Source organism: Ranitomeya variabilis, chromosome 2 (genome assembly GCF_051348905.1).
Source record: "Ranitomeya variabilis isolate aRanVar5 chromosome 2, aRanVar5.hap1, whole genome shotgun sequence".
Classification (NCBI taxonomy): domain Eukaryota; kingdom Metazoa; phylum Chordata; class Amphibia; order Anura; family Dendrobatidae; genus Ranitomeya; species Ranitomeya variabilis.
This window is the reverse complement of record NC_135233.1, coordinates 432797282-432820011: the sequence shown is the minus strand read 5'-3', so window position 1 is coordinate 432820011 and position 22730 is coordinate 432797282. Positions and strand designations below refer to the sequence as shown.

At 43.9% G+C, this 22730-nt stretch overlaps 1 protein-coding gene across 2 annotated transcripts in view; it reads right to left on the bottom strand.

The window, feature by feature from the left end:
* The window catches only part of TRIM44 (tripartite motif containing 44), a 61777-nt gene that overhangs the window by 5423 nt on the left and 33624 nt on the right, over nt 1–22730 (bottom strand). For both annotated transcript variants that reach the window (XM_077287012.1, XM_077287013.1), the window contains exon 5: nt 2734–2857. In XM_077287012.1, the coding sequence (XP_077143127.1) occupies nt 2770–2857 (88 nt within the window). In that variant the 3' untranslated portion in view covers nt 2734–2769. The remainder of the gene's footprint in view (nt 1–2733; nt 2858–22730) is intronic.

Genomic DNA, 22730 nt, shown 5'->3' with positions numbered 1-22730 from the left:
TGATGGAAACGTGATTCATCAGACCAGGTCACCTTCTTCTATTGTTCTATGATCCAGTTCCGAGAATCTCGTGTCCATTGTTGGTGGACTGGGGTCAACATGGCCACTCTGACCGGTCTTTGCCTACCCATCCACATACACGGTACGCCATGATGTTCTGTGTGATCTGACACTTTTCTATTAGAGCTATCACTATATTTTTCAGCAATTTTTGCTCTTCTGTGGGATCAGACCTGATGGGCTGGCCTTTCCATCTCACGCGCATCAGTGAGCCTTGGGCGTCCATGACTTCGTCACGGGATCACAACTTGTCTTTCCTTGGATTCCTTTATGTAGGCACCTTCCACTGAACACTAGGAACACCCTAAAAAAACCCTGCCATTTCAGAGATGCCCTGACCAATTTAGCCATCAAAATTTGGCCCTTGTCAGAGACGTTCACATCCTTGCACTTGCCCATTTTTCTTGCTTTCAACTTCACGAAGTGAGACTGTACACTCTCTGTCCATTATATCCCACCCTTGACAAGAGCCATATGTCATGAGATGATCAAGGTTATTGCCTTCACCTATCAGTGGTTTTAACGTTCTGGCTGATTGGAGTCTACCAGTATATAGCTACAGTCAATGGTCCATGTGACAGTCACATATTGCACGTGGCTGGGTAGCAGTTTACAACCGGCACGTTGGGTGCTGGCCCTAAACGAGTGATTTTTATTACAGAAAATAAAGAGCGAGAATCGAGGATTTCAGACAAGTAATAATTACAGCCAAGGAGTCTGAAGTCTAATGTGAAACAAGCGGTACAACTTATTGTATGAAACAATCCCCAAGAGAGAAACATAAAATCAATACCCCACACAAACACTCCATTAAAAAAACATCAATGTGGAACGGTGCAGAGACAGCGTGGAAAATAATACAGGATCCGCCAGAAAAATGTCTGGGCTCTAATACATACAGCGACATGCGTCGCAATGAATAAAACATGGTCGGATGCATGTGAGCTGTATGGAATAGCAAGAAATAATATCAAAGAAGGAAAAGAAGCACAGATGAAATGGATGCAAAATAATAACGTTTGTTCTGAGGGAGCGCTGCCGAAATCATTCCCTGTGTAATCCCCACTCACAAGTTCAGGCCAAACCCACTACAAGAAAAGTATCTCCATTACCCACACCATCAGAGTGACCTATACGAAGAGTGCGCCCCTTATAGACATTCCTAAATGACCAGTGCCAAAGGGAGCCCTCGCTAAAAAATACTACTGCGATAGTAACCCAAATAACTAATATTACAGGGTGCCCCAATAAGCAATACTAACATACTGCCATATACATTGCCACAAAGTCCCCATATAAATACTACTGTCAGCAGTGCCCCTCATAATCACTGCTACAGAGTGCCCCATATAAACCCTACTGTCAGCAGCGCCCCTCATAATTACTGCTACAGAGTGCCCCATATAAATACTACTGTCAGCAGTGCCCCTCATAATCACTGCTACAGAGTGCCCCATATAAACCCTACTGTCAGCAGCGCCCCTCATAATTACTGCTACAGAGTGCCCCATATAAATACTACTGTCAGCAGTGCCCCTCATAATCACTGCTACAGAGTGCCCCATATAAACCCTACTGTCAGCAGCGCCCCTCATAATTACTGCTACAGAGTGCCCCATATAAATACTACTGTCAGCAGTGCCCCTCATAATCACTGCTACAGAGTGCCCCATATAAACCCTACTGTCAGCAGCGCCCCTCATAATTACTGCTACAGAGTGCCCCATATAAATACTACTGTCAGCAGTGCCCCTCATAATCACTGCTACAGAGTGCCCCATATAAACCCTACTGTCAGCAGCGCCCCTCATAATTACTGCTACAGAGTGCCCCATATAAATACTACTGTCAGCAGTGCCCCTCATAATCACTGCTACAGAGTGCCCCATATAAACCCTACTGTCAGCAGCGCCCCTCATAATTACTGCTACAGAGTGCCCCATATAAATACTACTGTCAGCAGTGCCCCTCATAATCACTGCCACAGTGCCCCATATGAATACTACTGTCAGCAGCGCCCCTCATAATCACTGCTACAGAGTGCCCCATATAAACACTACTGCCAGCAGCGCCCCTCATAATCACTGCCAGAGTGCCCCATATAAATACTACTGTCAGCAGTGCCCCTCATAACCACTGCCACAGAGTGCCACATATAAACATTACTGTCAGTAGTGCCCCTCATAATCACTGCCACAGAATGCCCCATATAAACATTACTGTCAGCAGTGCCCCTCATAATTACTGCCACAGAGTGCCGCATATAGACACTACTGTCAGCAGAGCCCCTCATAACCACTGCCACAGTGCCCTTTATAGACACTACTGTCAGCAGAGTGCTTCCCTTTAGAAGGAAATAATAAAATGACGGCCGCCTGCTGCTGACCCAAGGGGGCGCTCACTGTATATTAGGATGTCAGCAGTATTAATAGCTAAATACATCTGCAGAAAGCTCAATTATTTAAATTAGCAAATGTCACGTTGTGTGCTGAGGAGCATTGAGCGACTCTGGACCTTTGTTCTTGTGATCCCCCAAAACATATATTTTGTGGCAAAACCCTTTTGAAAGCAGAGATCTTTCAATATCAGGATGGAGTGTCCCTGTGTGTGACCCTAACCCCTCGCTGCCCATTTCCCATGGATCCCATCTATTATCTGGAGCCTGCACCATACCTGATGTGTCGGCGGCGTTTTGCAGCCCCCTGCTCTTCACCATGGTCCATTGCCCGGTGGGGGGTTATGAAATCTTGCATTGGAGCATCCTTCAGCTGCTGAGTCAGGAGCCGTCTCTTCATCCCTGAGGATTAAACACAATCCCATTATAGAGCAGTTCAGGAGGGAAGGATGGGAAAATCAATGCTGATGTGTATGAGAACATCACAATATCGCAGGGAACATCACAATTACTGCTCTCATAGGACTGATTTCATTACTCCATTACCAGGAGTCGAGTGCCCGCTGCACCCGCATCCAGGTCAGGTTTACAATTTAGCTTTATTTCTTGCCAATGTTGCCAGGCATCTCGCCGGCCACTGGAGTGAAGAACGAGATTCTGCTTAAAGTATTTGGCTCAAGAACTGGTTTTGTGTCTCTTTTGTATAATGGCGTTATGCCAGCATCCTGTGAAATCGCTTCCCACACAGGAGGAGTTTATTCCACTTAATTAAAGCGGTTCTGTCTCACTCGAGCTTGGGAAATGTGACTTCCCTGGATACAGAACGATGGAGGATGACCTCATCGACAAGCCTCCACCGCAGCGATTCCCCGATATCCTTCCCTAATGGATGACCTTGCCGGTGTCCCTGAGTCTGGTGATACGGTTAAATTACTCACCATCAGCTCTACAGAGGCAGGAAGACAGTCGTCTACAGACACGGGCTTATATGCACATTAGGAACATCATCTTTTATCTGCCTGGCGTCTATTGTTGCACCGTTTTCTTGGACAAGTCTATTGAGGGTCTTCTATTTTTTTAATGGGCATTGATTGAAATAAACAGATGCAGCCCCACCAGCTCCAAAAGTCAATAAAACATTGTCCACTTATATATTTTTAAGAGCATTAGTCCAGGAATTATAGAAATGGTGTCGGCGCTACATAGACGACGTTTCCCGGAAATGATCAGATCTATGAAGTTTTATATCTGCAGCCTGTAGCTCTATCACTCCCAGTAGATTCAGACACCAACATGCAGTGGGAACTGGAGGAGTGGGAACTGGAGGTTTTACAGCAAAGATAAAAAAAATGAGGCCCTTTGACCCATTTGAGCTGGATGGAGTGTAGTGCTGCTCCAGTCCAATTTTCATAATGACTGCACTTTCTTGCATGCCAACATTACCGCACTTCTGGAGACTATGTCCTTGTGCAGGTTCTTACTGGGTGGACCCAAATCCACTGCATGGGCTGCCTTTATTGTGCACATATCTTTGGCTAAGGGCTACTGGGCCTTGCAGTTGCAGTTTCACAAGGGCCAGTGGTTCAGTGGGTAACGTTTCTCCAACTTTGGATGAGTACGGTAATTTTCAGGAAGCCTTTTTAAGAATCCAGTTGTACTCTATAGCAGGGTCCACAAGACCTATGTTATATCGTTGCCAGATCCAAGTAATAATTGTAGTAGTTCCAGATAGAGCCACTAGGGGCAGACTTCAATGGGAATTACCGTATTCGTAAAAATGAGCGGATACAAAAAGCAAATGTGGCGACATCAGGGATCATAAAACAGCTGTTATGTGACCGCCACAAGCTAGGACTGTTTATAAATTAATAATTATTATTTAATAAAACATTCTTGAATTTAGTGCAAATCCATTTAAAAATTTGCCGCAAAAGGTCTATAGTCGGAATATCTCTAAGTAGCTAATCCCACTAAATAGACTCATGTCTTATCCACTGACCGGTGGGTCACCTGGCAATCCCAAGAACAAGGGTCCCAAAGTCCCCCATGTAAATGGTGGAACAGAAGTGCAACCACCCCCCTAGGGATGTTAGTCCTATGCAGGAGAATGGTGTGTTGGTCACACCTGCGTATTACCACTCCATTCACATAGGGATCAGTGCAGGGTCAGAGCGGTCAGATCCCCAGCGAGCATACATTTATCACCTGTCCTGTGGGTAAACCCATTTTTTCCCCCTTTATGATCCTCCCAGTCCAAGCTAGGTGTGAGCTTCATGGGACAGATTCACTTGAATAGGCCGAGTTGTCATACCAAATGTAGCCTATGGATAAGGGTGGCGCTGTTACTCAGAAAAAAAATGCAGACTTTTTTTTTTACAATTTCTCACTGAACCCAGACAACTCTTGTAAACTTTCTTCCCTCTAGTGAATGAATCTCCTTGCAGGTTTTCTGGGATAATAGGGCAAGCAACTTAACATAATAGATATAATAAAACATTTCTCATCGCAAAATAATGATAAAAAAAGTGATTAAAAAAAATTGTTTTCATACGTAATAATCACATGACTGGACATTATAACAAGCAGATTAATGCCGTCTATTGTTCTCCGTTTCCATTCTTCAAAGGGTCTCTAAAAACGACTGGGTGACTGCTTCATCTTTTCTTTTCACTTGTTTTATTACATTGAACCATTTATGTAATTTTCTTTTGAGATTTTTTTTCTACCAGGGCCGACGCCAGCACCCAGGGAACCCGGGTAAGTGCTGCACACGTAAATTGGAGGCGCATGCTGCTTTTTTGCAGTCGGCTTAGCCACCACTCGAATCTAACAGCAGCAAATGGAGCTGGCTCTGATCGCAGCCGTATAGCCTTTCAGATGCCGTTGTCAATCGTGATCGTGACAGCAGCATTTAAGAGGATGGAAAAGGGGGAAGGTGTCTTATGATTTTCATCGCCCTGCAATATGAGGAGGGTGGCACGTTTCATAGGAGATCGGTAATTTTACGGTATTGCAGAATATCAAATGGTTCGAAAATAATAATAAAAAAATAAAGTTCAAATAGATCAATTTTTTTCTCAAAATGTAAATAAAATCTTTTAAAAAACCCTCATTTTATATCGCCATAAATGAAACTGTCTAAACTAATAAAATATGACAATATTTTTCCCATATGGAGAACATAAAAAAAAATAAAATGGAAATATCAGAATTGCTGTTTTTCGGTCACGTCACCAAGCTAAACGGAAAAAAAAAAAAAAGGAGACGGATAGTCGGATGGAACGCAAAATGGTATTGATAAAAACTACAGCTCGTACTGCAAAATAATAAACCCTGATACACCCCCCCCCCCCCCCGTTAACCGGAATATATAAAAGTTATAGCACTTAGAAGGCAAGGAGAAATAAAACATCAAAAGCAAAAGAGAGGCCCAATGGGACTCCACGTAAGCCTGGAGCCAGCCCTGATCCAGACCTCTTGATAATCCAGTACTAACCTACTCTACTACTGGATTAAAGGACGTATTATTCAAATTTTATATTTTTTTTTAACAATTTTAATACCTGATTGTTATGTTTCATTCTGGTCACTATAGATACCGATGTGTTCTGCTCAAAGTTTTCGGCAATTTCCTGAACGGTCTGGTTCCCCATCTACATATTTCAGTACCTGAAAGGCAAAATACCCCCCGCGCAACATCTGCCGTCTGATTTTTATTTTTTTTGACAAACTAATTAATTTTACTCGTGCATGTCTGAGAAATCTCTGCTGAACACGTCTGTAATCTCCTTCTTCATCTCCAAAATCAAGCAGAAAATCAACCCACGCAAGTCTCTAATGAGGCCTATGATACCACGGGGAGAGACCAAGACACCATGGACCGTCATCTCGTGGACCGTCATCTTGCGGACCGTCATCTCGCGGACTGTCGTTTGGCCGGCAGGTCCATATCAGGTCATATTAAGGGAAGAATGACCACAAGGGATTAGACCACCGTACAGGTCATTACAGTTTGACTGAAGGCAAGGTTAGCATATTCAGACCTAGCCGTCAGAGGCCCATTCGGGGTTAATTCGTTGCTTACCAGTAGTTTTTTTTTGTATGTCTTCCTGACAGTCTGTCAGTGACAAACGCACTTTAGGGGATTAAGCTTCGAGATAAAATTATAATTAATAATGAAAAATTGCCCTACTTTCCTGCTCGCTAAACAGCCATTATCACTAGGAGAGTTACTGGGTTGCTAAAAATGGATTATGTCATAGAAATGTGTTAATGGGACACGGCTGGGGGAATTTTTTGGGAAAAAAAAATTAAAGATGCATTTTTTGATAAAGACGTGCTTATAAAAAGGCTTATTACAAGAAATGATACATTACGGAACAAATCTCTGCTTATGTGGGAGGAACCAGCAGTCAAGATTTAGGGGTCACAAACGGAGCCAATGATCTACTCGGGACCTGGTTTTTGGGCTGTAGACCTCTACCATCTTAAGGTTATATTGGAGACCTTCGTCTTATATCGGGGGACATTAATCCCACCATATCAAAGAAGTGCAGGAGGAGTGAGTGGGATCTGGGCACTTGCAAATTTGTTGCCAATTTTTCCCAGTGAATTTAATAGAAAACTCCTCAACAAAACCCAATTGTTGCAGATTTTGTGTTGATCGTGGTCAGTTCTGGAGACTGGTCTCATCGGCGGGACCTTCTTCTACGATATAATTGTGGCATAAGTGCGCGAGATGGGAAGACTCTGCTCCAACATCATCTGCTGGGGGACGGGGAGCATCAGGAGGCCGGATACACGTCAGATAGTCGTCCGGTCCTGTTCAGATTAGAACAATCTGCAGATTGTCATCTACTATTTATCAATGACATCCGGGCCCCCCGGCTCTGGGCCCTCTGCTCCAAAGTCCAAGTGCACAAGGTCATTAATAGATCAGAGCAATGGTTTCCCTAGTGTGGAAAAGAATAGTGAGAGAAACGAAAATGGGAAGAAGAAAGGAATAAATCGGATAGAAGGAAGAAAGGTAGGAAGGAAGACAAGGAAATGAAGGAGGAATAAAGGTAGGAAGACAAGGAAGAAGGAAGAGAAATAAGGGAAAGAAAGAAGAGAAGGGAGAGAGGAAGGAAGTGAAGGAGGGAGGATGGTAGGAAGACAAGGAAGGGAGGAAGTGAAGGAGGAATAAAGGGAGGAAGACTAGGAAGAAGGGAGAGAAGTAAGGAAAAGAAAGAAGAAGTGATGGAAGGTAGGAAGACAAGGAAGATGGAAGAGAAGTAAGGAAAGAAAGGAAAGAAGGGAGGAAGGAAGTGAAGGAGAAAGATTTAAAGACAAGGAAGGAAGGAACGAAGAAGTGAAGGAGAAATAAAGGGAGGAAGACGTGGAAGAAGGAAGAGACGTAAGGAAAAGAAAGAAGAGAAGGATGGAAGAGAAGGAAGGGAGGAAGGAAGAGCAGGGGAGGAAGGAAGGAAAGAGAAAAAAGAAGGGAAGAAGGATATGAAGGAGGAAGGAAGGTAGGAAGAAGAGAAAGAAAGAGAAAGAAAGAAGGAAAGAAGAAAATTGAGAAAGGTAGGAAGAAAGATAGAAAAGTAGGAGATCAGGGAGAGAAAGAAAAGAGAGATGGAAGGCAGAATCAAAAGGTACAAGGAAAGAAGGGATAAAAGGGACGTGAAGAAATAAATGAAGGAAGTATGACGGAAAAGAAAGAAAGAAAATGAATCGAGAGAAGAAAAGAAATGGAAGCAAAGGAGAAAGAGAAGGAAAAAAATGAAGAAAATGGAGGAAAAGAAAAGTAGAGCTAAACAGGAAGGTGTTAAGGAAGGAATAAAGGAGTAGAGAGAAGGGAGGGTGGGAGGGTGGGAAGGAAGGAAGAAACACAAGGAATAACAGAGAAATGTCACCCTATCATAAAGAGACATTGAAGTGCGCTGTTTACAGTCTCGGGTGTACGGAGTGTAATGTGTATCCGTCGTTTGCATCCAGCCGGCCGCTTCCCTCTTGGGCTGAGATCTTCTGGGGCGGATTCTGCATAGTATATGAGTGGAGATATGGCACAGGCCTGCTTTATTTCAGATTAGCTTCCTCGGTTATCTGCTTTCCTCCCATACATCAGGAAGATAATGTGCAGCTCCGACATTACAGCAGGAAAGTTCTGCTCGCTGTTTGGATATCTGTGATGCTGTTAATGAACTATGTAGTAATTTCTCTGTCCGCCCTGCAGCGAGAGTGCTGTCCCGCGCTGCCCGCCATCTTATCACTGGGAGCAGATGCGCAGCTTTTAATGCATTTCGCTCAAGCTGTGATACGGGGAAGGGAATTACAGAGAATTGTTAATGTGGAAATGAAACATGGATGACCTTTTATGCTCTGCCAAGCGTCGCTCTGTCTGGGATCACACAGGCCGCTGTGCCCAACACAGATATATACACCGTGGGGGGAGACTTACTGAATGCTATGACAAAAATGGCGCAAATTGTGCCAAATTTATCATAATGACACCTGCGCCATAACCTTGTTGGCGCTATGCATTACATACAATATCTTGGACATATTTCTCTGTACAGTTACAGTTTTGACAACTGGTAGATTAGATGGTGAGCTGAGCACCAAATATCTGCGGTGATGCCCCTAGTCAGACAGAGACCCAAATCACTCTCTGTCTTCCCCTGATTAAAGGGTCCATATTATTTCTCCAATGATTCTGTAACAAAATGTGAAGCACCTTTAAATAGAATGCAGACCTAGGCGTCGCTATGGTTACAGACTACAAACAAACCCTGTGTGTAGTCAGATCCTGCTGTCAAGTGTTACTTCAAGTGAGGAAGTAGTCGTCTGATCTCACACTGGTGTTACTCCACTCCCAATGCCTCCTTTTCTTCTGTACCTTAAGAGATTGCTAGACAGGCTTTACCTGACAGCCCCTTTACAAAATTTCCTGAAGTATTGTCAGCCAGTACATAGGTAACCGGTCTGACTATCCAGTATTACAGTCTGCATTATTAATAAGATTTTTCTAAAAATAGGAGAACGGTGTTTGGAAGCTTTCTAAGTGGCAGGTTGAACAGGATTTACATGTTATAAGCTGATCCCCTTAGTCTTCCCCCACCATTAGAATATAGCTATAATATATGTACCCTAAGGCCCTTTCTGCAGATTACACTCTGGTTACATTATGCTGAACCTCCCCAGATGAATGTGGTTTCTAGTAGACGGTTATTTTAAGGTTCCTGGCAGGGCAAAAAATAAAATAATAAAACTAATATGAAGAAAAGATTGAAATTATGTCAGTAAAAGATAAAAAAAACCCACAGCGACAGAAAGACGGGGGAATAAAAAGTGCGAGTTATTACAGCCACGGAGGCTCATCCATCACCATGTAACAGAGAGGCACAGCGCTCCGTCTATGACAATTACCAGTCAATTTTCATTTGTGTATGATGGCGAGAAGCGTTATTTTAAACTGTTCCCTTCCAGCATTTTGTCAAGCCTTGCACAGAAAAAAAAAAAGTTGAAATCGTCAAGAATCTCAGCACAAAGATTATAAAACGTTTTAATGGAGATCTGGCAATAGTCTCAAACACTTGCTTCCAACACATGGGTGTTCAGCTGCTCACAGTATATATTGGCATGCTGAGAGTAAGGCTTGTGCAAAGGTATGCAACTTTTTAAAGCCACAATTGTGGCATAGGGTCCATCATAAATATGCCCACTGTCACGAGTGAGTGATTGTTTTGCTGCCCTATGGAAACTGAGTCAAGCTGAGTTGTCAGTGTTCTGATTGATGGTTTGACTTTCCAATCTTCTGAAGGGTGTGCTGAGCTTTCAGTGCTTTGATTGATAGTTCAGCTGGCCAATCTGGGACTGGGAGATGCGGGTTTTTCTCCAGGTGTTCTTTGTTCTAGAGATTGCCCAAGCTATTTAATTGAGCTGTCTGCTCCTTATCTCTGCCAAATGTAGTTTATGCTCCCTGGTGAGTATTTATCCGATGCTGTTCTGAGTTCTGATCTTCTGCTGCCTGACCCTTGGACCATGTTCCGACTATCCCTTTATGTTGTCTTTCTGCCTTGATCTGCCTTTTTTTGGTATTTTGACCACGTACTGAGACTTGATTTTTTTTTTACTGCCTTTGTCTTTTCCCTTGGCTTTCCACATGCTCTCTTGGAACTGACGCAGGAACGTCTGACTTCTCTGCCTCACAGTCTTGTCCATGTCACAGGTGTGTTAGATGCTGAAGACAGTAGCTTTGCAACTAGCTGCAGAAGGTCTTTGCGTTTGGCTTTGCAGACAACTTTTTAATCCTTCTGACTCTTGGACCCAATGGCAACCTCCCTCCGAATCTAATTGACACACCTGGACCTGGGTGTCTACATACTCCCAGTCTGTTTTGGGAATTGCTGGGGATATTCACTTTTCTCCCTTGTGAAGGCTTGGAGCTATAACAGTCGGCTATCTCCCTCTCTGGTGCTGTTGGAGGACGTCTGGTGTTACCTCTCGGAGTCTGCTCAAGATAAGCGTTTCCCCTTGTTTGCCTACCTTCTCTGTCTTTAGTTGTAGTGGGGACTGACTAGTGTACACCCATCCTCTCCATAACCAGGGACTATCGCTAAGGGTCAGGCAGGGATTAGGTTCCTGCATGGTGATAGGTGCAGTACAGAACCTATATAGGGACGTTTATGGCAGACAGGGTGATGCCTAGGGGTCTCTATTCCTCACTTCCCTAGTGTTTGAGCTCCACCCCCCTCTTCCCCTCGTGTTACACTTAGTCTTTCCCCATTGTGCGTGACAGTCCATAAGTAGTGACTAGCGTCACACTCATACACTGTGTAGTGGTTTCAGATACTGCAGTTCAGCTCCTATGTAGGTGAATATTGTTGAGCTTCAGCACTGAGAATGTGCACAGCACAGTGTATGGAGCTGTGCTTTCCCGACTATCCACTGTGCACACATGGCCACTGTCGAAGCTGAAAACATCTGATTTATTGATGTTTCATGTCTCAGACCCCACGAATTGGATATTGATGATCTAACTTATGGATACCCTTTAAATTGTTTCGCTTCCCCAAAGTGCCACCATGGGGGAAGACAATGAATTGCACAATTTATGATTGATGCTGGCACTCCCAGAGTGAGGGACACCTTTATATAGTCAACTCCTTTCTGATGGCACAACATTCCATGTTCCATGGTTTGACTATGGACTGCAATGTATGGACTGTCCAAGGGTCTCCTAACCTGAACTCAACATCCTCAAAAGACCCTCAGCCAGTCCAAACATTACGGTCCATACTCGGGCCATGAAACAAAGGTGTATGAATATGGTTTTATACCTTTGAAAAGGGCACATACAAGTATCATAATCTCTGTTATGTCGCAATTAATTCTAGGTGCCATTGCTCTTTTAAGCCTGAGACTTCTTTGAGACTCGTCGGCCAATATGGATAAAACATTACAGAAAATACATATATTAGCATTGCATGTTCCTCAGCTCGTGTCAGACATATATTCCTCACCACCACCCCGTGCACCTTCCATTGTGCATAGTCTGTAAAAATGCAGCATCATTTTCCGTCTCCAGACGGAGGTGAGGTATATATTAGACAAGGTCCCTCAATAGCGCAGCTTCCTCACATCACCTTCCATTTGTCTTGCTAAATGTTACTGTCTCCTTGCACGGTAGAGAGACACTTTGTTTACGAGGAAAGAGCTCGGGAGTCATACATCAACATCACCAGACTGTCTGCGTGATGCATGTTACGCCAGGGTTTACAGCACGGCACAACAGGTACAGATAAAGCACACACTGCATGCGCCAACATTAACCTTGATATACAATGACTACTGCACATGTCAAGAACCGAACAGCCAATGATCAACCGTTCAACTCACAAAAGAAGTCTCCTAACTTCACACTGCAGATATTCATAGACATACCGCGAAGCCTCGCTGAAGGACAACCTCTGCAGGAAGACCGCCCAAATTTCCATATATCAACTCTCTTGTGGCGGGGGTAACCACTTTAGTTGCCGATCATGGTAATATGTACGGAAAGTGATGTCTCTTCAACACTGATTGTCTTCATATATGGGCCACTGGTAACTAGGGTTTGGAGGCTCAATTATGAGTTCATGAGACATGGTGGTTTTAGATTGTGTTCACCTATCCACATCTTTGAGTTACAGGGTATTTTCAGGATGTGGTTCCCTTTTGGCTTTCCTCCTAAATGGTCATGTTTTGCGCCCCCATCGGTGAGTGAGTCTATCTAGACCGGCACTCAGTTCCATTTGGGTGGAAGCCAAGATGTTTGGGGCAAGGTGGGCTCTCTCCAAGCTTCGGTAATGTAAAGCTACCGATCCAGGTCTCTTAGTATGGCCTTTTGGTCCAGATGGATGAACTATTGTTCTCCTTTTGGAATAAACTGCCTTAGACTACAACTTAACAATGGGCAAGAATTGAAATCCTTAGGGAGCAGTCAGATGGACATATAGCATGGACGACAATTGCATGGTCAGCGGCTCTCCTGACCCAAGAGTGACAGCTGCATAGAAATACATGGTATCATGCTCTGGTCGAGAGAGCCACCGGCCAGTCCGAGCATTGCGATATGATCGTTGTCCATGGTATGTGGCTGTAATGAATGGCTTGGATGGACAGCAAAAGTGATTTTTTTTTGGTTTGTTTGTTTTCTTTTGTCAAAACTATAAGATTTTTTTAAATAAGATGGGAAAAAAATCCAAATAATGTGTATATCTCCTGAAGATCCGATCGACGATGCCCAATGTAGTAAACTTGTAGCAGCACTTCTGTATACATTCTGATATCACAGTTCTGCCCTATTTTAGTGAAAGGTGCTAAGCTGCAATTTTAAGTCCAACCTGAAGAGGAGGGTGGCGCTTTTTCTAGGTTACAAAAAAAAAAATCCTTATTTTCTTAGCTTATACAACCCCTTTTAAGCGTCTAACCTCAGCTCTTTCAGAAGTGATTGAATGCTCAGAAACTATTTTTCTTTTTCTGCAAAAAGAAAAATAATTTCCTTTCAACAAGCTTCAGAGCCCGGCGTCATTTATGAAAAGAAGTAAAAGCCGGTTACTCTTCATTGGAAGACATATTGCATTCCTTGGGCCGGTTCTTGCATTGTTAAAAGACTCCCTGCAGCTTCCTTCCAATTATATCAAAACATCTTTTGCAGGAGGAAGATCTCCGACTCGAGGCAGAGACTCACAAATCTCCGGCAGGGTCTCCCATGTGCTCCGTCAGCTCTTTATCCTGCATCCTAGGACCCCGTGGGACTATGGTCAGACCATAACAATAACGTCAGGGGGGCTCTGCCGGATTTTTATGAGAGTATATATTATTTATCGCATTAATAGTGCATGAGAGGTGACTGTCCGGCTGACGTGTGGGTAAATCACCTCCGGGGATCCTGCCGTGTTCGCGTTCGTTGCATTAACCTTCCCTCCGTACCCGCCGCTTTCTCGCCTGCATCCATCGCGTTACAAATTGTCTGTGTGATTCCAAGGTAAAGATGATCTATAGAGATGGTAGCCACAGGCCAGCCAGAGTTCAAACCGTGCCGAGAAAGGACAAGCCGCGAAGCGCCGTGCGTATTACTGTTATTACACACAAAATAGGATTGCACCGCGGCATCGGTAATACGGTATTTTTCTCTTTTCAAGCTGATAATCAAGCACATCTATAGTAAACCTTTACAGCCGGAGCATCTAAGATGAATCATTTTAACTAATTATCATAATTAAATATCTTCTTATGTTGTGTATGCAGCTCCCATGCAGACCTATTTGTCTCCATGGTAACAGACAACAAACAAAGCCTGTGTAGTCGGATCCTGCAGTCACTCTCCCTACCATCTGTCCACTATTTCTTGGTTTTCTACCAAACGTTAGGAAAAGTAGGGATGGAAGGAGTATAAAAGCAGAGTCAGACTACACAGGGTTAGATTGTAGTCTGTTACCATGGAGACACAGATCTGCAGAAGAGCTGTAGACACCATCAAATAAAATTTGATTTTTGGAGCGATAAATAATTGATTAATGAGGATTTATGGAGTCTTTAAGGGGGTTTTCTCCAGGGAACTGGTAAACCACAAAGGAATTATGGACCCTTCAATCAGCACAGGTGCCAAACATCATTCTAAGGGTAGGTTATGTTCTATGTTCTTTCTGTAACACTTTTATGCATAGAGACATATATTCCCTTGTGGAAAGTCAGGGTAAGGAGACCTGTAGGCCATGCAATGCTCCTTTGGTATGTTAAAGTATGTTAGTCACTTCATAAAGAAGGAAGACTGGAAATCTAATGGCACCTAATGGAGGTAGCGATCCTAAATGTCAATATCGACTCTTTAATTAATCCGGTCATACAACTTAGGATGCCTCCTTAGTTCAACTTGGTGCTCTCCCTTGTCAGAGGCCTCAAACTCATCCAAATCAGATTTCCTGTTTTGCACTGATGAGGGGCAAACACCCCAAAACATGTATCTGAAAAAAAGGTTTTCCATTTAACTTCTTAGTTAAGTGACATGGCTCTTTAGAGGGTCGATAATGACTTTTAGGATTGCTACATCCAATAGGTGCCAGTCCTTTTCTCTAGAGAAGTAACATAGGAAATGCATCGAATTTATGACCGGGGACCAAAACTAGCAGTAGTCATCCTGTATTTTTGCATCCATTGCTATATAACAGGAAAAAATTGTAGGCGCTCGCTATCCATTGGAATCTGGTAGGCAGCACCGCCACGCTTTGTGATGCAATAGTTATAATAAATTAGTTTATTTTCTTCTAGTTTATTGCAGATGGAAAATTTTTTGTATCATTTATTTTGTGCAGAAGAACAACAGGGGGCGATAAGGGCGACACGGCGCCCCTTTTCTGCACTCTGTAGAAGCAATAGATGCAGCTCACCGCTCATCTTCATCTCCTATCAGAAGCATAAACTACAGGACGAGGGGAAATTGTGTTTTTAATTAATTGCAATTTAGTGCTTAATGAAGGAAACCGAACAGTAATTGCAAAAAACTAATTCACTTTGCGGGGAAAATGTTCTATCTAAATGGCAAATATAAGAAATGTGAGAATAGACCTGTTTTCTCTACTCGCTGCGAGGATGTGCAGAGAAACATATGGAGGTTATTAATTCACTCTAATGAGTGTCAGCTTCCTAACTTCTTAATTCAGCTTCAACTTCCTCATCAGTTACATAAAGTGATAGTATAGAAAAAAATGGCGGCTTTCGACCATGTCTGTCTCGCATTGCAGTTCAGCTCTATTAAAATGAATGGGCTTGAGCCACATATGCCACACACAATATGAGAACCACCACAGAAATTATTGGTGTATCTCTCCCAGTGCAGAATTCACAGCTACATTGCTCAGTACTGCTGAATAATGTACTTAATCCAGCACTGGGAGAGATATGTTATAGAAAGTACTGTATCAGTAGCATAAATAGCTACATTGCACAGTACTGCTGTATTGTATCTCCCCCAGTGCTGGATTCACACCTATATTGCACAGTACTGCTGAATAATGAATAATAATTATAATAATGAATAATAATGCGGCCGACACTATAAAGTATTGTATCTCCTCTAGGGCTGGATTTATGATTGCATTGCTCAGTACTGCTGATACTTAATAGTAAGCATTGTATTTCCAAGGTGCTGGATTCACAGTTACATTGCTACGTATAGCTTTATAATGTCCTCCATTCTGCTTCTGCACACGTGCTACATGCTGTTGATTTTATCACCCTCCAGTGCTCAGTACTGCTGTAACGTGCTACATGCTGTTGATTTTATCTCACTCCAGTGCTGGATTCACACCGCACTGCTCAGTACTGCTGTAACATATCAGAGCACAAATCCCTCATGTCTGTGTGTTCAGTGTACGGGAGACATTCTAGCAGTTAGTATTCATCCACTAGCTCAGAGACAACTGAAAATTAGAGATACAGCCTGATAACTGGGAACATTGTGAGATAGGTCAAACCAGCCATATCTGTTGGGTTTCTTGCCACTTGGCCATCGCAGTCAACATGTGGGTCTCCCTGAGGGCGAGGAGAAGCCCCCGGGGCTCCGCCTGCCGGACTAGTCTCCTGTGTGGCTCAGTCCACGGCAGCAACGTTTTAGAGTGAAGTAAACATGGTTTAATGTCAGATCACCGCCGCTGCCCCTGCTGCGCGCTCATACTTACCATTCTACGGCGTTCCGGCACGCTCCTGTTCTCCCTCCAGCGCCGGCTCCTCTGCTCGCACCTCCGGCTCCTGCTTCCTGTCGGGCGCGCGCGCACTAGGTTTCGCTGCGCACGCGCACACTGTCTTCTATGATCTGCCGCTCCTTCCACTGTTCTCTATGCCCCTGGAGGACCTTGACCTGGAAGGTACGCTGCTGCTCTGCATATCAGGCCACCTCTTCCTTTCGGCTGTACCTGATTGTTATTTGTTTTCCTAGCAAGTGTCTCTGGCCCTCACGCTTCTCTGCGTGCTCTGCATTTTCTCTGTGGCCTAGTCTTCCGTCTCTAGCTACCGTTTCCTGTGCTTAACCATTTTGTGTTTTTCCTTGTTCCCTTTCAGCTCCAGCCCTCCTGTGTCTCCGTTTCCCTGGTGCTCCTGTTCCTCAGTTTGTTCCTGCTGCCGTCGCCCTCCCCGCTCGTCCGTTGTCCGGTTTCCTCATCTATTCCTCTGGTTTGTCTCCCGTCTGTCTTTTGTCAGTCTCCCGTTTCCACGTCTCGTCCTCTTTCATGTTTTGTTTCCCATCGTTCCTGCCTAGTCGTTTACCTTCCCTCCTTCGTTTGGTACCAGCTGCCGTACAGTAGTCTCCCCTGGGCCTGCTCCTAACGCTCCCTGTATTGGGGGTGGTCTACCTGGTCCACTCATCCTGGGGAGGTTCGCTGTCGCGGTCCAGAGGGTTCACCAATTTAGTGCCCTTAGCCCGAAATCGTAACATTTAAATTGTGCCGCCATGACGGCCGTGGATCGGGCAGCATGTATCAGCTGTCAGATTCCCTTTAAGACAGCAGCAGATGCTTATGTACAGCAGACGATCTCTGCAGACACACTAACCCACTTCAATAAGTCTTCTCCTACGTACGTCCGCATCTAGCCAGACACATGCTTTGATACATCCGCAGAACCGCTACTTATTTCTTAATTTTAAATGCGTGAGTCATTTGATCTAGCTAATCCTCTTGATACACAGGCTAGATCCCACTGTGTGTTCTGTAGGAGTTTGTGCAAACAAAGCCTAATTTCTTCTCCTCGTCTTATCTAATGAGGGAGCACTTCACTGGAAGAAATGAGAAAGCGCTGAAATAATCTCCTCCATTATATGCCATTGTTACTATATACGTTCACTGCTCCGGCACGTTCCACTGCGGAGGTAAATTATACGGTTAAGGGTAACAAGTTGGTAAATATTTACTATGAAAGCTGGAGGAATAAGGTACCTTTCATAAGAAGCTGCCACACAAATTAAATAAATGGTCCAGGATCAGCACTTAAATGTACATCCATTTCCATGCACCGATCACTATGCTCACACTGGGGCAGAGGTGTAGATGTAAGCAGGGGCGGAGATATAGGAGGAGGGGCAGAGGCTACGGTCACACCCCTGAGGGGTCTAACAAGTAACCCTTGAAGAGATCAATACTATAAATGACATAACAGTCAGAACGCCCTGTTACAGATTTGTATTAGAATCAAGAAGCTTTTAAAGGGATTTTCTGCATTTGGAAAATCTTTCTTACCCAGTGAAGTTTGTTTTAAATATATAAACAAACTAAGCTTTACTCACCCTCCTTGAATCACGCAGGGAGTCTCCAGTGTGTCTTATTTTTTACAGTGCTGACGAAGTGAGTTCAGCCCCGCAGACAGAAACTGAGGTCGGTGGCTTTGCAGGAGCCGTTTTGAGTTGCTGAATTCACTAGTTGGCTGCAGCACCTCATCATTAGTGCGGACAATAACAGACTGGGAGCAGTGGAAGAGAGTCAGCGGCGGGGAACTCACCAGGTAGCAAACAGGACCTGAGCCACGTAACAGGGAAGGAGGTGGTCGAGGGGGACGCTCGACGCCGGGGTGCAGAGGAGACGATATACACTGGAGAGTAGTTAAACATGCCAAGATCAAAGCCAGGAGATAACGAGGTAACCAAAGGGTGAGGCGGAGGGCTAGTCAAAATGGGAGCCAAAAGGTCAGAAAACCAGCAGAACAAACAAGCAGAGTAAAGCACGGAGAGCAAAGCAAGAAAATGCAAACTGAGCACACACTCAAGGGGTCAGACACACAGACTAAACAAAAGTATAGCTGACAGGGAATCCTAGTCTGGAGTGTGTATAAATACCCCTCCCAGATCCAAAGAGAGGCCAGCAATATTAACCCTGAGAGAGCAGGACATGAACCATGACACATTGCAGATGGGGACAAAGGTTGTCTGAAACCGGAAAACCCTTTTAAGTTACGCCCCTTGATGCTAAACAGCATGTCTATAAGATCTGGGGGCTGAATGTGTGAAGAGATGTCCAAGAGATCTTATCCAGTATTTGCATTGCTATGATCCGAACACCTCAAAAATTCCCACAGATGGAGATGCAGAAATAACTTTGCTTAGTTATTTCCTGTCTGAACTGACTTGGAGTGCAGTAGAGAGGAAGCAGAAAAAAATTACAATTGTTTAAGTTTAGGTCCTTATGATATTTTACTTGTTTGTCCCCCCAAACTGTGGAAGTCAAGATAAGTGTGTTGCATAGATATTGATGAGTAAAGACACCACACTAAATCAATTTTTGCAAAGGAAGAGGACTGAAAGTCTAGTGTTACCTACTGGATGTAGCAATCATAAAAGTCAATATCGAGCTTTGTCACTAAACGTGGGATGTCTTGGTATGCCGACTTCTCTCTATCCACAAGGAGAACCATTACCCCTTAGACCTCCTGTCGCAGACCTCTCAACCAGTCAAATTAATTATCTTGCTTTGCACTTATGAGAGGCAAACACCCAGAAACACGAGTCTGCAAATGGAGTTTCTTATTTGGCTTCTTATCCTACGTCATGTGGCAAGACTTGTTAAAGGGTCAAAATATCAGTTCTTCAAAGGGTTCCAACTAATATGATACATCTTGTAATGTGCCAACTTTAGCTCTACCCAAAAACATTTCGAACCATAGCAAGTTCTCAATTAAATGGTCTTCATCCACCACACACATCCCAGCACAAATCAATTTCCAAAGATCAAGTCTTGTTCCATGTTGAGGACCACGGTCCCCATTTCATGTTCCCTTGATTAGTAGGTACTGTATGACGTTGTTTCTGCTCTGTCCTGTTTTATAGGTAGGGTTGGACAAACTTCAAGCTGGAAACATTATTAGGCGGCCATTGACCTCTATGGAAGGAATACAACACAGTGGACCTTATTTACCAGTGATGGTGGACGATTTAGATATTTTAGTAAGAGGACATGGCTTCATGGCTGGTTGGAAAACAACTGCTATTCATTTTGATGAAATAATTGTATGGACAATATAATCTCAGGATGTCGGAGGGTGGTCATCTTCTCATGTTGTCCTCTACCATCATCAGTGAAGAACACAACCATTTATTAAATACTTTCCATGTCATATGCCAAAAATGCAGTGTTATTAAAGCTGATCCTTTAGATTTCAGCTCTCAGTGATCACCTGTAGGTCCTCATTTAGTGGAAGTAGTATCCAAATCAATAAAAAAAAAAAAAAAAAAAAAGTGTAATATATCAGATAATCCTGCATGTCGTATCCTGGCTTCTGTATCATAACTCAAGTGGAGGTTAAAAGCTCACACAAAATTTTTGGATCACAGAAGGTCACCACCCAGACCATGTTCAGTCCACCACTGGTGCCAACTCTTCATTGGGGGTCACACTGGAGAATTTATGGTTTATGATGAAAGCAGAGCCGACAACTCTGACCGGACACTAAAGATAAGAGCGCAGTATACAGCTTTATAATGAGAAACATGGGATAATTGTCTTCTAAGGAAGGATTAATAGTCCTCGTGAGTGGATCTGCTTTCTCATTTCCCTTTTAATCCCCTCATTAAACAGAACAAGATTCAGCCACAAAAAAAAAAAAATGAAAAAAGTCAATTTCTCAGCTTCTAAATAAAGTTTAAATTCACATTATAGTCCAAACCGAGAAGCTCCTCGGCTCGATAGTCACTTAAGGCGACGTTACTGTATGTGAAGTGCTCCCAGTCATCCTATTCAGGTCTTCTACAGAAGGTAACAAATGCCTCAGTGCCGTATACTTCCCGACCACAGCAGAAAATTGTGATTCTGCGGCACAATCTCGGATGACGGATCGGTTTCATGAAAAACTTTCAAGCCAAACTTAAATGCATTCTGAGATCAATGACTTGTTGCTGCATTTACCCCACAAGATGCCCAGACGATCATCCCGAGCCTACGGAGACGCTTAATAAAAGGGGTATTTCACTTTGTGCATCAATTCTACAAGGCTGATCGCCATGAATGAACTTCCCAACTGCTGAGACTCCCACTGATCTCGACACACGTGTGAATGGAGCAGTAATCGATTGTGTACAATGCTTCACTGATTCTTATGGGAGTACAAAAGATCAGCCAAGCGCAGACTCCGGCTATCTTTGGGAGTTCCATTAAGAATGAATGGAGACAGTGCACATGATTGACCTTCACTCCATTCACATAAGGATCTTCAGAGCCCTGGTTGCCGGGATCGGTGGGGTCCCAGTAGTCTGACCCCCAGCAATTGGAAAGTAATCCCCTATCCCACAAATAAAAAAAATAAAAAGTCCCTAAAAGGTGGTCAACCCATTTAAGCCTATCCCGCAGGACCACTTTAGGGTGTGAATTTGCTAAACCGTGCCCCTTTTTCTGATCTGGTTTGCTAAATTGTCCAAGTCAAATCTGCACTGTTGGAAAATACGATGGTACGTGCCCATTACAGTACAGCAACTATTCCCCGAAATACTTCTGAAGGTGAAGATGCTGGGGCCTCCACCTTTGCCTTAACTCCTGAGTTAGCCCTCTGTCTGTTCTCTTCCACCACCCAGGTAAGATGGGGCGCTACCGTGCACCGTAGTAAACCAACCCGACAAACAAGGCAACACAAAGGTTAACAGAAAACTCCAGGCATACAAAATATTCACTCACATGTAACAGAGGAATGCACCGGGGTGTTGAGGTAGGGGAATAAACCAAAATAGAGAAGGATAAGGAATTACCACACATACAAACCAAGCAACTCTCCTTTTCATATGAACGCCTCTCCCTCCTTTAGCCATGTAGCAAATGCTAGCTCTGACAAGGATTTGCATCAGAGCCCAGATTATAAAGGGGAAAGTATTGGCTAACCGAGCTCAACTGCAAGCACAGAGATTTCCAACATGGCCCCTGTTCTGCCAGAAGGAATAAACATCATTAAAATAAAGGAGAAGTGCTTCTTCTCAGCACCGAAGAAGGAGCAATCAGACGCTGCGGTATTCTGGCTCCACACTGTCGCGGTAACCCCATGACACAAACCCTGGACAGTCATGTTTCTATCCATGGATACATATAGGTTTGCATAGGAGTTGTATACACAAAATGGTAGGAGATTGTTGAAAAACAAGAAAATTTGAAAAGCTGATTAAAAGAGTGGTCCGGGACTTTAACATTGATGGCCTATCCTTAGGAAGGGTCATTAATGTCCAATCGATGGACAGGTTGGCGGGGTGTAACACCAGGCTGCTTCTGATGTCGGCGGCGCTGCACAGCTCTGTGGACTGCATAGTGGCCGCGGCCCGGTACTGCACATCTGCTACTTATTCAAATCAATAGGGGCCGGATGCACAGTACCCTGCTGCGGCCACTATACAGTCCACAGAGCAGTGCAGTGCCGCCGACATCAGAAGCAGCCTGGTGTTACACCCCGCCAACCTGTCCATCGATTGGACATTAATGACCCTTCCTAAGGATAGGCCATCAATGTTAAAGTCCTGGACCACCCCTTTAATTTTGTAGTAGTTGCAAAAATATATACACGATGATTATTGTTTTCAGTACATAACGTATGGAAAACTACCTAATGTATAGCTTGAGCTTATGTCTGTAGATAATTCCAGATTAAGACCAAGATAAATTCGACACAAGTCGTATCTCAAACTACTCTTGTTCTCATTTTGCTTAGGGTACTGTCACACAGACCAATTTTGATCAATTTGGCACGATTCGTGACGTCGTAGCATCGTATGATTATCGCTCCAGCCTCGTAGACT